Source organism: Chrysoperla carnea, chromosome 4 (assembly GCF_905475395.1).
Source record: "Chrysoperla carnea chromosome 4, inChrCarn1.1, whole genome shotgun sequence".
Taxonomy (NCBI): Eukaryota; Metazoa; Arthropoda; class Insecta; order Neuroptera; family Chrysopidae; genus Chrysoperla; species Chrysoperla carnea.
In genome coordinates this window covers 17,347,608-17,363,619 of record NC_058340.1, presented here as the reverse complement: position 1 = coordinate 17,363,619, position 16,012 = coordinate 17,347,608, and the positions used below count along the sequence as shown (strand labels likewise).

Below are 16,012 nucleotides of genomic sequence, written 5' to 3'. Positions count from 1 at the left end.
AAAGAATGAATATAGAGACCACCATACGCTTTGAATTTAACATTACAATTAAAATTATTATCTACTTTGAGCAATTAAGGTTGTTTTTTTAAAGCTATAATGAATTGGCGCCTTACAATTACATAACAAGAATATCTAGGAAGAATGAATGTATTTAATAGTTGAATACTATTCGAGATGATAGACACCAATACAATGATACAAGTGGGTAAATTGCTCTACCCAACATAAAAAAGGTCAAAAACAGGAGAAAAAATTGAGTACAATCGTAAAAAATAGTTTGAATCAAACTGTAAGAATATTATCCAGTAAATGATAAAAATATTACACAAAAAATTTTCTAATTCCTCTGCATTCCTATGGCTTAAATTTGGGCTTGCACTAAATAAAAATTTATTTAAAAAATCAGTCAGTTGTGGGTACTGTCGACGGAAATCAAAACTTAAAACTTTGGCAAAACTATCTATAATAAATACTTATTCACAATACTTGAAGAATAATAAATATACCTCTATATTATTCAAATAACTGTTTACAATTCTAGATACTTATGGTGGGAGCGCAAATAAATACATTTGAAAGTAAGATGAAATGTAAAATATTTTTTATATGCGTTGCCACCATTTTTTCATGGGTTGAAATTTTTTGGTGAGGAACGTTCAAAAACATTTTGTAAAGGACCTTAACCATCCTTGCATCCACTTGAACACACACACAAACACACACGATGACGGCGACGAAAAAGTGCTCAACGTGCCAAAAAAGGTTTTCTCTTAAAAAATAAATAAAATAAATTCATAAAAAAACATATGCAAAAATACTGTTTTATTTCAAAAATACTCGCCATTGTATTATTAAGAATGTTATTATACATATTTGCTTGTTGTCCATTTTTTTAATTGCATGTAATGAATCACATTTTACTAGCGAAAGTTACCAACGCACATACTCGTGCATAATAAGAACAATTTAACAAGAAGTGCTTGTATACAAAATTATTTTCTATTATTCCATATACAGAACATAATTCAAAGTTCCTTAATTGCTAGGGAGTCATTAGTATATGATTTTCCATGTTAACCAATGTTGGTCGAAATTACATACATTCAAGCATGTATCAATCGCAAACAACTACTTTAAGGAAAAATGCTTTCAGTTGAACTGCCTAAAAATGGAGTATAGTAGTTTTTTTTTAATAGATCCAATTTCTTCAAAGGTAAAAATTTCTAGTCACACAAATGAATTTTTTTGCAAACAAAGTTAAAACATAGCAACATAGGCAATAATGCATTCAAACGGGAGCGTACACATTACGTAATAAACATCTGAGAAGTAGAGGTTTTGCAACACTTCTAATATAAATTTACAAACCGATGTTAAAATACCCTACACAAAGACGTAAGAAAAAAAATTGCATCTCATTTATATTCACATGAGTAAATACTCATTTGTCATCTTCGCCAAATATCAACCAGTAAAGGACTGCTTTTTTGAACGGTTTCCTGCGTCGATTCCATCTATCTCAAAATTTAAATTATTAGAATTTTGTATCGGTGGAAAGTTACTAGCATGCATGACTTTAGAGAGTTGAATTTGGAAGTAATTTTCCATCTAAACTTGCATATTTCCAAAAAAAATAAAATAACGAATGCTTATAAAATAAGGATGTACAGCCTCAAGTTATAAAACAAACATACAATTCGAAGCGTAGAAGCTGCGTTAGCTAAGCGAAATCTCTTAGAGATTGATAACTAGCACATTTTTCTTAAAATCAAATATTGCATTTTTAACTTTTCAATAATTTTATTTTGAAAACTAAGCGTCTGGAGAAAAATCACAAAAGTTCTTTTTAAGAAAACACGCACATCCCCCCCCCTTATTTATCTCTCGATGTATCTCATTAATGAAATTGACATTTCAATTACCAAAACCCTTATTGATACCAAATTTTCTTCAAATCGGACTTAAATAAACCCCTAGAGAGGATATAGATACATATTTATATACATTTATACATATCAATTTAAACGATTATCTTTTTTGAGATCTATTAGATAGGATCGATGAACATTTGAAGAAATTTTTTCAGAATTCCATCATCAGTACAAACGCAATAGCTCTATTTTACACGGAAATTCGTTAAAAGAAGAACCATAAAATTTTTTTTGCCATTGTTTATAGAAAAGGAAGGTTTCTAGGTATTTATATTATTTAAACACTGATGATTCAACGGTGAAAAGTGTAATGATATATTTTTCGTAAATACAAAAAATGGTTTTGTTTAGACTGTAGCACCTTTATGTGCACGTTCATGAAATTTCATATTAATCTTTTACATAAATTTTATACCTTTCTTCGATGTTCTTACCTATCGAAAGACAAAAAATTGTAAAAAGACGTCATTTTCTCATCTTTTATACACCTACATTGACTTCTATGTCTAAGAGTCAATTTTAAAATGGATTTAGTTATAGTACACTTTGCTCAAATCTCAGAGGAATTGAAATACTTTTTATCTTATCCTATAGAGTAGGATTTTACTCAAATAAAACGTTCTTGGTTTTAGTTGACAAAAAAAAAACACTTCATAGACATAAAGCATAAATATAACAAGTGAAAACAAACAATTGACTGAGTTATTTGATGAAATACCATGCATCGACTGTGTTGATTACTCTATCACATTTCACATACATGCATGTCACACATACATAACTGATATCCCCATATAATATATACTATACAATTTACGCTTAATTTGCGCCCTCACGAGTAAACAGTGATGTTTACGAAAAAATGTTTCAAACAAAAGTTGGTTATTTTTTTATAAGGAATATTTTTTACATTCAAACTTTTGTTGCATCTCTAACGCTTTACAAGATAGGTCAAGACCCAATTGACCTATGTTGTATCCTTACGAACTCGACCTTACCTTACTTTTTACGTCCTGAGTACGCTGTTAATATTTCAGCTTGATATCTTTTTTTGTTTTTGAGTTATCGTGTTGGCAGACAGACACACGGACAGACAACCGAAAATTGACTAATTAGGTGATTTTATAAACACTTATACCAAAATTTTGTTCATAGCATCAATATTTTTAAGAGTTACTTGGGACTAAACTTAGTATACTATGTATATTACATATATGCATGGTAAAAAAAGATGTATGAAATAATACAGCGTACACTATTCTAAAAATTTTTTTATTATACTTTTATTAAAACAAAAAGAACTAGTAAAAAGATTTCACAAACAAAATGATAAAACAAAAAAACTATTTATTGTGCTCTATATAATGACAAATATTTTATTACTTTTTCTAGGACTGGACGTTACAAATAAAGTTTGTACAACGACGCGACGCCGGTTTATATGAGTGCCAGGTGTCGTCACATCCGCCTCAAAGTATTTTTGTTCAACTAGATGTTGTTGGTAAGTTTCTTCTATTTTTTTTTCTGAGAAGTCGCATTTCTTTGTCAATTTCTTTTATTATGATATTTGACCATTTTTGTATTTTCTTTTCGTACAAATAATATTTGGTTTGTTTCTCTTTATCCAATCATAATATTTATTATTTGCTGTTATTGATTCAATCATCTGTGTCGTTTTTATTTACTTTTTTTATCTATTGTATAAAAGATTGCAATTTTTTTATTTGATATCTCTTCTATCCAAACTTTTTTTTTCTTTCAACTTCCATGTATAGACTATATATTGAAGGGTGAAGAATTATTATAAGAAATGGCTTCCGGCTAAATTGGCTGAAAAGTTTGAAAAGGGAATTCTTACCTTGCCAATCAAATATTTTTAATCTATTATGGCTTATAGCTCGTTTTGACGGGGCAAATCAGATTGGATTGGTAAGAAATAATTTTGTTTAAATTCTTTTTTGATTGGTTAACTACAACATGAGCTATAAGTCATAACAGATTAAAATGTCCCATCGAATATAAGCTATAAGCATAAATCAAGTTTTCATAGGTTAATTTCTTCATATGAAGTGTAAAAATTGGTTTAAAAAAATGAAGAACATGTAATTTTTCGTTTACAAAAAATCCAAATAATTATATTCTAAATAACAAAAACTAACTATTATAATACGTGGCAAATATGAGAAACCCTATTCCAGATATTTCCAGTGTTAATAACGTTAAAAATATCCTTCAGACCAAAAAACATGATGAAGTTTTAGCCATCAGTAGTAATGATCTTAAATGCGATGACATTTACCGTCTAACATGCTACAAAACTCACAAACAAAAATATCCCAAATCTTTTTCATTATATACTCCAAACTAGTTTCGAACTTTTAATCAATTACTATTTTGATCAATAAAGTCTGTTCTGATTCCAGGTATTCAGTTAGCATCGAATTAAACGTAAAATTATATGCAAGTAATTTTCTTTACCAATCTTTTGACTTTGTATCCAAGAATTAACTCATGGAACTTGAAAATACTCGATTATAGTTCACATTAAAGGAATCACAATAATAATATAGGTCTGTATCAGCCCACTTCCTGGGCAAGGACCTTCCCCAGTACACCCCATTCCTCTTGTTTGAAGTGTACACCCCATTCCTCATGACTTCTTTTAATTTTTAACATACTTTTCTTCATGCTCCTTCGGAAAGTTTGTAGTTTTTGCAATTTGAGCAGGTTAGATTTTCAAAAGGCATTAATTATGTGTTTTTTCTCTATTTTGTGTTTTCCCAGATGGAGACCAAGATTGACGATATTAACATTTACATTTGACATAAATTTTGTTTTTTCGGCATTTATTGTCACTCACTCCTACCAGTTTACTCTGAAATGCAAGCTGGTTCAACAGTACTTGCAAGTCGTGTTGATTTTCATAAAATTATACACTGTCATCTGCAAATCTTAAGTTTAAATATGTATTGTAGAACCGCATTGTAAAGCTTAGGAGATAATGAATCTCCTTGGCCACATCGTTTGAGATAAAATTTTGAATCTATTTTTTCAACTTTAATTTGTGTGGTACATTGTCCATATAAATTTTTAACCAAACGTATATATTTTTCAGGGCACCCAGAACTTTGAAAGCCTTTAATACATACCACTGTTCTAAACTATCGATGCTTTGTAATAACAGATATATTGTGCCATTGTATTCTTTGTATTTATTTCAATGATTTGAAAGGAATCACAATACCTATAAGATAATAATTCTGTACATGGAGGATATTGTTCAATTTATTTCTTCTATTTAGTTTCTGTGTGTATAGTATCGTATATAGTATTTTGTTTGATTTTACTGACCTTTATTTCATACATATTTCCTTAATTTAATATTAATATATTATTATATAAAATAAACTTAGTCCTTCCATATTTTGATAATGTAAACTATTTCAATGTAAACTTACCTCAAATATGTTTATACCTTGATATCCCCATATTTTACAATGGATAATATTACAAAGTTTATAACCTGTTGTTCAATTGGGTACGGTATTTGAAGTTTATTGAGGTGTTGTAATTAATAATTTTTGTCCAGTCAAATATTCAAATCACAAGTAAAATATCTTGGGCTGTATTATGAACTTTTATTTTATTAAGAGGAAAACAATTTTTATAGGTGTAAACAAATTTTATGTTTCACTTAAAATTCGGTTCCAGCTTTGAAAATACAGTCTAATTTCGCACAATTTGAGCAAGGTTAAGAGCACATTTTATCGATTGATCCAATACATGAGTACGTCATTGTTTTTTCAAGTCGTACACGTTGCAGAGTCCGGCCAAAGACGAATTTGATTATTTGAAAAAATAATTTGACCAAAGACGAAACTTATTTGTAACAATTTAATTAAGTCAAAGAAACGTGAAAATGTAAGTCTTCCATTCGAAATATGTTGCAAAATGCGTCTTCGCAGGTGTTGCCTTGCAAAAATAATTTTAAAATGTACAAATTTGCCAAGGTTGAGCTTTAGTCAGTAGATAGTTGGTGTAATAAGTAAACTAAAAAGCATAGTTTTCTATTAAATTACAGTTGCAAACATCGTTTTCCTAGGTGCTTAAACATTTCATAAATAATTTCAAAATGTACAAATTGACCAAGGTTGAGCTTTTGCGAGTAGGTAGTTGGCTTAGTAAGTAAACAAAAAACCATGGTCTTTCATTTAATGAAAGTTGCGAACATCGTCTATAAATAAGTTTCGTCTTTAATCGTTAAAAATAAGTTTCGCCTTGCGTCGGGACTCGCGTGTGGCCTGGAATAACAATAGGTTCTTCATGTATTAGGTCAGTACTAACATAAAATGTGTCTCAACCTTGCTCCAATGATGACTCAAAATATATTTAAAGTAAATCAAAATGGTTAAAAATTTAACGAAAGTAATTTTTTGAGTTTTACAAATATCCGAAATGTAGTTCTGAATTATTTTCACAGTTGGGAAGAAATTTCATTCGAATTACTTTTAACCCTTGGTAAGAAACAAGAAGTCAGAAACAATAATCATGATCATTTATTTTACACCAGGGCCCGCTAAATATGTTTTCTTATTTTAAGAACCTCGTGTTCGATTAATCAGATGTAATATAGTGTATATTACACTGTATATTTGACCGCTGATGTTAAAAATACAGCATAGATATGTTAAAAATACAGCATTATATAAAATATAAATAACGGTGTTCATCGGACTGGTCCTTAAAAATGTTTGCCAAAAATTTTATAAGCCGTTCTATTCAGACATTTACTTTGTAGTGCAAATTTGGACAGTGATAAATTGCTTATTTATTCAGCGCTTTAATAATTTATTCTCCTTTGAGGTAAAAACTAAAAATTTCCTTTGAGATAAAAACATAAATTTGAACTGTAAGAAATTAAAACTTTTATACCGGCCTATTCTACTTGACTGTTTTTAACAGTTTTCATTTTATATTTTCACCCTTTCATTATCTTTGTAGCCCCACCCTTTCATAAACTTTGTAGTCTTCAGTTCTTGCTAAAGCAAATTTACTAGTCTTAAACTTATTAGCATTGGTCTTGGCGAAATATATTCGACATCATTAACGAAAGAAAATGGATTTGCGATAAATATTTTTTCTCTAATATAAACATAATAAGAATATATTTCTTTTACATATTTAGAACAAATGGGAACGTGAGAGGAAACAAGTAGGTATATGTAAATATTTCCTTTGATACTACACTTAAAATCGGATTATAATTTTTAGTAAAAGTTTTTGCAAGTAAATTAATTTTAAACTAATATGAAAAACTCTAAATAGCTTCTTTTTCACAAAATGAAATTAAATAATTTTAATTTATACTGGAACAAACTAAATACAACATTTTATATGAAAAAAAAAAACTCCATTCTATGTGGATAACATTGGATAATATGGTACTTTAAAGAAAATTAACGCCCATCTTTTACAAAACTTATCAAGATTAAAACATTATTAAAGTATGTTCTTATCTATTGTAATTTTGGTCTTCTTTTAATCGTTCTAAAAAACGAGAATTACAATAATATGTTTGTATATACCTACTCATACTTATGGATGCAATATGGAAAAAGTCAAATATAAGAAATCCTGATTTAAAAACTATGTATGAGATAGGAAGAAATGCTCGTTTTAAAATTATATGTATATATGAGATATGAAAATAACCTATTCCAGTTTTTGCTACGTTACAAAAATAATGAAGTTTGTTTTCGTTTATATTCATAGCATTCCAATTCAATGTACATGTACTCTATATTTTTGATATACAAGGTGGAACATAGAAGTTTCTACTACTATAAAACACACAAAAGGCATAACTAAATAACATTACGTATTTTCAATGAATTATAAATTGTGATTTTAACTACATTAACTAAATTGTAGTTTACTTCCCCGTTTTTATATATAATCCTTCTACAGGTTATACTTCTCGTGATCTACTTTTTTACAGACAAACACGAAAAAATTGTTTTCATATCCAAATTTTTTATAAACAACTTAATATAAAGTCGATAATCTGCTTCAATGTAGCATTGTAACACTTCTTATTTTAAAGTATGATGAAATAACACATATTATCAAGAATTAAACCACAGATCCTTAAAGCACATCGGATGTTATTACGTAGGCTTTTAAAAGATTACTCAATTATTTAAGGATGTTCTAGTGCGATAGCAATTTTGGATACAAGGCTTGATTTTTTTTTATATGAAGAAGACTAAGTCTAAATCAATTTAGAAAATTTTAGGCTCCCTGCAAATTTATGCCATTTTTGCCCGCCCCCGGGTGGCCCGATTATATCAATAAATAAATGACTTCAAAAGTAGGCATATTTAACATTGTTATTTTGGGTAACGGTAGATGGATGATAGATTTTCATAGATTTCTCCAAAACTAGTCGGTGGAACATATAAAAAAATTAAATTTAAGTTAAAACGACTAATTAAGGAAGTATGAGCAAGGTAGTGGGAACACAAATGAAACAAAATATATTTTCAATTTTGATGAATTATGTTATAACTTCCTATTTTTCGTCTTCGTTCATAAAGTTATTACAAAATTATCATCAAAGTTGAAAATAAGGTACAAAATTGCAACCACAAGTCCAAATTTGTCTTGACCCTTCCTACTACCTTAAGTCAGTACAGTATTTTAAATATTTTTTAATTAATGTGTTAATGTATTGTTGCTGATACAACATTAAGACCTTTACACATACAAATTATTTGTTTTTGATAGGCTGACTCAATGTGCTGGCCCTTTAGACAACAGCAGCCGAAACAGTTTTAAACCAAATAAAGTGTGAGTTAAATGAACCACAAAGCTGCCACTTTTCATTGTTCTTACCGCATTAACTCTGAGACCGTTGGTAATTTTTCTCTATAATTACAAAATTGAAATACTGAGAAGTAATTGCTGCCTGACGTTTCGATTATCTCACGCTGAAAAACTTTCCGTCATTCTATTAATATAAAAAATTACTTATATCTATGTAGAACTGAAAAGCAAAAAGTTATATATTTCTGATAAAGTATATGACATAGAAATAAGGCTTATTGGATTTTTACCTTCTTCATAGAAAATACATAGTGTTTTGTATAGATATCGGTATAACTCACCTACATACATGATGAATATTTTTTAAATCAAAATTCACAGCTTATTAGACAGACAGTGTACTCATATTTTGTATTTGTTTTAAGTTAGTATGCATATAAATATGAAAAATATGGTTTTACATATTTCTAGGTACGTTGAATAAAATTATTCGTAGCGCAGGAGGTGCGTTAGCTAAGCGAATTTCCTCAGAGATTGAAAAAATAACACATTTTCTTTAATTCGAATATTATTGCATTTTTATTTTTACTTTGCGCTCCTCCCCATCCCTTGTTTCTCTGTCGATTTTTCTCATTAACAAACTTAACCTTTCAAATGCCAAAACTCTTCTTGATACCAAATTTTATATATAAATTTTTACAATATGTGCGTACATTGCGTATGGTTTGATCAGGATATTTATTATGACATAACACAAAAATTGCATTGTACTTATTATTAATTATCTGTGCTATCTTCAACTTCTGATAACTTTCACAACTCAATTTTTTTAAACGATAAACATAAAATTATGACAAAGAATATAAATTGACAATTATTATAGTATTTTTGCATTTTCTCTAAATTCATGGCAAGCTGAATCGATTTTAGTTTCTTAGATAACCTAGATAAAAATAGTAGGTTTTTGGTATCGTTTTTTTTGTTGAGCTGCTTTTGTTGTTACCTCTAAACCAGCAAACAAATCAGAACGATAACTTGCGATAAAGAACATAGTTAAACAACTTTTTTTGTTGACAAATCAATTTTTAAGATTAGAAGCGTTACCAATAATATAAGTTTTATACGAGCCAACAATAGCTACTGAACTTCAAAAGTTACCTATCCCGGGAAGGTAGACACGAAATTATCTCCTATACTTGTCTGGGTGTTTTGTTTTTTGATTCCTGTAAAAAATCCGCCACTTTAGCGAGGTGGTTTTACTCAGGGTGAAAACTGGCAAGACAACAAGTATCACCTCCACCCACATTTTCGTTCCTCGCTGGAGTTTGTGCTACTTGCGAGAGGGCTTTATTTTTAGTATCTCAGTAACCAATTATTTTATTTATATATGTTTGCATTAACTATTTTTATTTATTTTGTGCTAGAAAACACACAGCTTAAATAGTGTTGAGAAATTCTGTTACACCCTTCGAATATTTTACTTAATTTATTCTTTTGTGAGGAAGCGCTCTTAAAAATCTGATCGTTCATAAATGATACCTAGTAAATTTACATGCAAACGATAACAGTCTCTGGCAAATATATCTGCTACTGATATTCAGGCATAAGCTTCATAACTTTTCCGTATTTTGAGTATAAAATTATAAACAGAATAAAGTGAAGAGCACCAAAATGAATAATATATGTAATGAGTTTTTTTAAACGTGAAGAAATATGCACTTTTTTGACTGGCATATTTCGAGTTACTGCATAGCGTAAAACAAAGTATGAAAAAGCGAATACAGGAACCTGCATTTTGTCTCAAAAATGAGTATGAAATAGCTCTCAGTTGTTTCAATCAAAAACAAGTATAGTACAGCATAGGAAAACGTACAGGTATGGAAAATCCAGTGCAATCTATTTTCTAGGGAAGTGTTACACTATCTTTCTTACGATAAATTTATAAATGTTTATACTTAAGTCATTTTTGTCTAAATCTTCATCTAGAGTCAAACATTTCGTAGAAAATTAAAAAAAAAAAAAATTATAAAATTCCACTTTTTTAATAAACAAGCTTTAGAAAGAAATAAAAGTAAGTAGATAGTATCTAAAATGACTAACGATAATAAAGTGTCTCAATTATTTGAGGTAAATCGACAAATTTTAAATCGAACAGACTTTTTGTTTTCGTACACTTCAATGTTCCCTTAATAAACATCCTTATATTGATCAATTTACCCACATCGAATTTCCTTATAAAATTAATATTTTATACATGGCTCTATGTATAATTCAAGAAAACGTGTTAGAATTGCCGCTCCACATATCGGTCAAGCTATGCATAATCATTAACGCCCCCTAATTATTACGTTCTGAAACCACTCAACCGATTCTATGAAATCTTGTTGTGTATTTTTTGATTCAACTTATTTTATGATTAGAATTTAATTCCTATCTTATGATTAGAATGTAAGGTTTTTTACAGAGGGTTGAATTCACTTCTAAGGTCTATAAGTTTCCAATAGCTGGCGTTGAGAGTTTTTCAATTCTTCTCAATGCAAACACCGTGCGTATTCCATTATTTATGTAGTAGGTAATATTTTATTTTTATTGCGCTTTGTATTATTTTGAACTTTTTATACAAAAAAAATATTATTATTATTGTATTATAGCTGAACCACAGCAACGCATGGTCAGGTAAGCTAGTATAAAAACTGTAAATAATAATATTGCGAACTAGATGATTTTGTCTTACTAAAAGCAAACAAATATTAGGTTTGTCGGCATTTTAAGTTCCAATACTAGAGACAATCTTCAAAACGTAACAATCCAAAATTTGGCTTACTTTTTTTAAGACAGCTCTATACCAGCGTGCTCTTAACCTTAGATTGGCTTACATTTATGGACGGCAACCCTATAATACCGCTGTATTCGAAATGTTATTAGCTCCATTCATGTTAATCATTACGTTTAGCCTTGCCAGGATGTGGGGTGGCAATCCTTGCACTTTTTGCTTAATTGTATAATACATTGTATAAAATATTCATTTCATTAGAAAACTTGATGAAGGTAGGTGAATCTAGATCTTGTATAGACTTTTAATTTCGGAAATTTTCAGCATATCTGGCGCTACTTTGCTCTGCACTAGTAAATGCATACATATGCCTTGTGTTTAATACCAAATACGTACTATTATTATATTATACTACTTCTATTTTTACATCGTCCTATCTCAATTCACAGTAAATGTATGTATACCAAATACATATATTGTATATGTGTGTATATATTATTATTATAGGTTAGGTAATATATTTTAAAGTGAATTATCGGGCAATATGCCTGTGGCAGTTTCGTTTTAGCTAGTAAATCATTTATTTCATCGTTTTACCGCCATTTTTACTATACTACATATATACACATGCAAGTAATGGTAAATATGACTTTTCGAGGCCCTAAAAATCATAGAATATATATCTAATTATTCGATCCTTGTTTTAAATGCAACATCAATATTTTCAATTATTATTAGCTATTAGAATCAACATCGTATTCGATATTTAGCTCCAAAGATGAATCAGGATTATTATATACTTTTTTCGAAATACAAGGTTAAGAATTACTTTTCTTTAATCCGCTCGCCGTTCATGTCAACACAAAAGAGCTTGATGAACGGCGTATAATTTAGTCACTTCAATTTGAATTTGAAGAGAATTTTAAAGATCTAGTAGGTAGCTGATTTATGAAGACTGTTCTTCAACTGTCGCCTATTATCAATTTAGTTTTCCCTTTGTATCCTTTATCATTGGTTTACATAGGCAACATATTCAATGAGAAAAAAAATCTTTTGATCTCTAATTTTCTCCGTCCAAACAACTCTTATAAGTTCCGTTAGAAACGCGATCAATTTTTTCGTCAATGGATTTAAACTAAAAGATCCATACTATTAACAGCTAAATTAATTTTTAAAACTATTCGCGTTATCAAAATTTCTATTTTATCACTGTAAATCGAAAATTAAAATCTTTTTGAATCTTCTATTTTTTAGTCAGTTTCGAAGCGCTTTTGCCAATGATTTGAAATCTATATATACCCTCTAAAAATGGTAGCAAAAATAAATCAAATGAATATATAACCAATATTAGTGTACAAACTTTAACATAACCAATATTAGTAAAAAAATTATGGTTTTTTTTAAGCTTGTACAACAGAAACCCGTCCTTCCAATCAATAAATGTAATAATTCGTACCGCCTAACAGTCGATTTTTTTTAATACTTATTTTGCTATTCGGTTACGACACCGGTTACGATACTAACGATACGGGTACGCCAATACTATTTATACGATACTAACCTCTACCATTACTTAAACTGTACGGTATGGTATTAAAGTTCAAACTGACTTTTAATTATTATTACGCATATTCTGTATGGGAATATAGAAAAGTGTTGTTTTTTTTACTTTTTAAGCCAATTTTTAAAATTTTTCTCTCCGTAAGAACCATCCTTGTCCTTCAAGGAATATTAAAAAAAAAGAATTCGCGAAATCGGTTCAGCTGTACACATAGATAGAAGATTAGTCTTGCCATTTATTTAAATGAATTGTTGTCTGTAAAAAATTTTCTCTGAGTCTTACAAACAAAAGTTAATTTTTAAATATGCATTAATTCGGTATCAGTGTTATTTTATACATTTTTATGTTGCTTGTGGCTCTATATATGTCCTCTATCATTGGCAGACTGTAAAAAATTGTTTTTCTGTTACGAGCTGACAATCTAATATGCTAACAAGATGTAACGACTATTCACTAAGACTACGTCATAAACAAACGCATTCTGTTCAATGGCTGAATTATATCAATTTTCGGGATAAAACTAATAAATTTCTATCGGAATGTTAATATATAAATATATATAGGAAACGAACTCGCACACCAACCTTACACATAATACGTATTATAAAACCTAACCAACATCTTTTCAACCAAACAATTATATTGGTTATTTATTTACCACCTACAGACAACAGAAGAGATGATTCTTCTCATACAATTTTTATTTTTCATTTTGTTCCTCAATCATTCTATCTTTTTTCATTTCATTGTTTGTATATGGGTGTTTATTTCTTTCTAATGCATACATATATCTATATCTACGTGTATTCAACATATTTTCCTTTGAGAAAATTGAACTCCTGTTGTGAATGATATGAACTTCTCATAATAATAAGTAACCGCTCAATATATGGAGTGTCCAAGTATTATTTCCGTACTCTTTAAATGATTATATTCAACTCGGGATAAATATCGATATATTACGATTTTAATCGTAAGAGCTAATAATAATAGAAAATATTGATGATTTATTTACAAAAAGGATCGAATTATTAGATATCTTGTCCCATGATATCTTGGATCTCTAAAAGTCATATTTACCATTACTTGCATGTATATGTAGTATAGTGAAAATGGCGGTAAAAACATGAAATAAAAGATTTACTAGCTAAAACGAAACTGCCTCAGGCATATTGTCCGATAATTCACTTATAAAATATATTATACTAGCTGTGTACTACCCGCTTTGCAGGGCAACATTCCTACTTTCAACTCTCTACCCATATTACCTTGCGTAGGGGCTAGAGTTTTTTAATGTACACGTCATGCTCTTTTATTCCCCGAAAGCAAAAATTGATAAAATCAATCCTTGAATCTGGTTGTATATCTGATTACTATTTGAGCTAAATCTATGCACAACCTTATAAGTTTTTGAAACACATCCCTTTCAACCCCTATTTCAACCTCTTACTCTACTATATCATGCATGTATTATACATAAAAATGGTATCAAAATCCGTTGCGTAATTTCAAAGATCCAAGCATACAAAGCAACATGATACGTACAGATAGCGGAAAGCGACTTTGTTTTTACTAGCATTGATTACCTAATTTTCTTTTTAACTATCACTTTTAAATAAAGCAATATTAACTCACCACACAAAAGTGCAAAGGATATTTATCTCTCTGTTTTACCACCTTAACTAACAGACCAATTTAAACCTCTGGCTCGCGACGTTACTTGTATTTTCGTTGAATTTTAACATCATTTGATCCGTATCCGTAAAATTATTTTTTTGTATCAAGCTCTTCGCGGAGCCGTAGATAAAATTATGAAAATGTTACAATTACAACAATTAAATATCATATTTTGGCTTTGGTGTGAAGTCCTTTGTTCGTTTATTGTCATGCCTTATGGAATTTCAATGTTTTTTTTTGTGATTTTTCAGAGATTAGCTTATGTGCAATTTTCATTAACTTATACAGTAAACACAGTTGATTACACCGCCAATTCAAGCTTTTCTCCATATCTAAGTTGTTTTTCTAGTCTTATTTTTTACGAAAAGATGGACAAAGCTGTAGTGATAAAAATTGATTATTAGTCTACTGTCTTACGTTACCTGGCAACTTAAATGTCCCTGGCAATTCTTAACAAACTATAAAAATTATAAAATAAATAAAAACTAATATGCAGGGCTTACTAGGATAAGAGGAGATCTGTCAAAATACTAACAGCAGTGAAAGCCGCAATTTGAAGCTAATAAGGACTATCGAAATGCAGTAATTCTTGTTTCATTCTGTATAAAATACGAACTTCTATAATAATAACAAAAGAATATTTTCAGAAAAAATAAAAATAAAAATAAACTTTAAGTCATAAAAAATAAAACAAACGTACAAAATAAACGAAAAAAAAAACTAAAGCTTTTTATGTGCCCCGAATGGTAGTTTCACTTCAACTAACTTTTATTATTGAACACAGTAGGAAAACAATTTATTTACCACAAAAAACTCGCCCGCAAAAACAACATTTTCAAAAATAAATTTAATTATTACTATTTAAATAGTACTTTACTGTAATAATAACGAATATATTAAGAAGTTTTACTATAATGTATAATTTGTTAGGATATTTTATTATAAGATAGGCGGGTAATATAATACATACAGGGGGATATGGAAGAATTATAGGAGGCCGGTTTGTGTTTGTAGTCGAATGTATTATATATGCTACGATACCATAATACCTACCACCTCTAACCCAATTCTCTTCTACGTAGGATTCTCCGTTCAAAGTCTGTTTTATCATCAACATATCTTTAAGAATACAGTTACAGGAAAAACATAGATCATTAAAATGTGCGATGTAAATGACAGAAAGCAGAAATACACTACCAAGTAGGTATAGCGGTGTATTATTTTATTGTAACTGAGAAATGT

General features: G+C 29.2%; 1 protein-coding gene across 2 annotated transcripts in view; it reads left to right on the top strand.

The window, feature by feature from the left end:
* The window catches only part of LOC123297434, a 700,259-nt gene that overhangs the window by 602,835 nt on the left and 81,412 nt on the right, over window positions 1-16,012 (top strand). For both annotated transcript variants that reach the window (XM_044879092.1, XM_044879093.1), the window contains exon 4: window positions 3,327-3,435. In XM_044879092.1, the coding sequence (XP_044735027.1) occupies window positions 3,327-3,435 (109 nt within the window). The remainder of the gene's footprint in view (window positions 1-3,326; window positions 3,436-16,012) is intronic.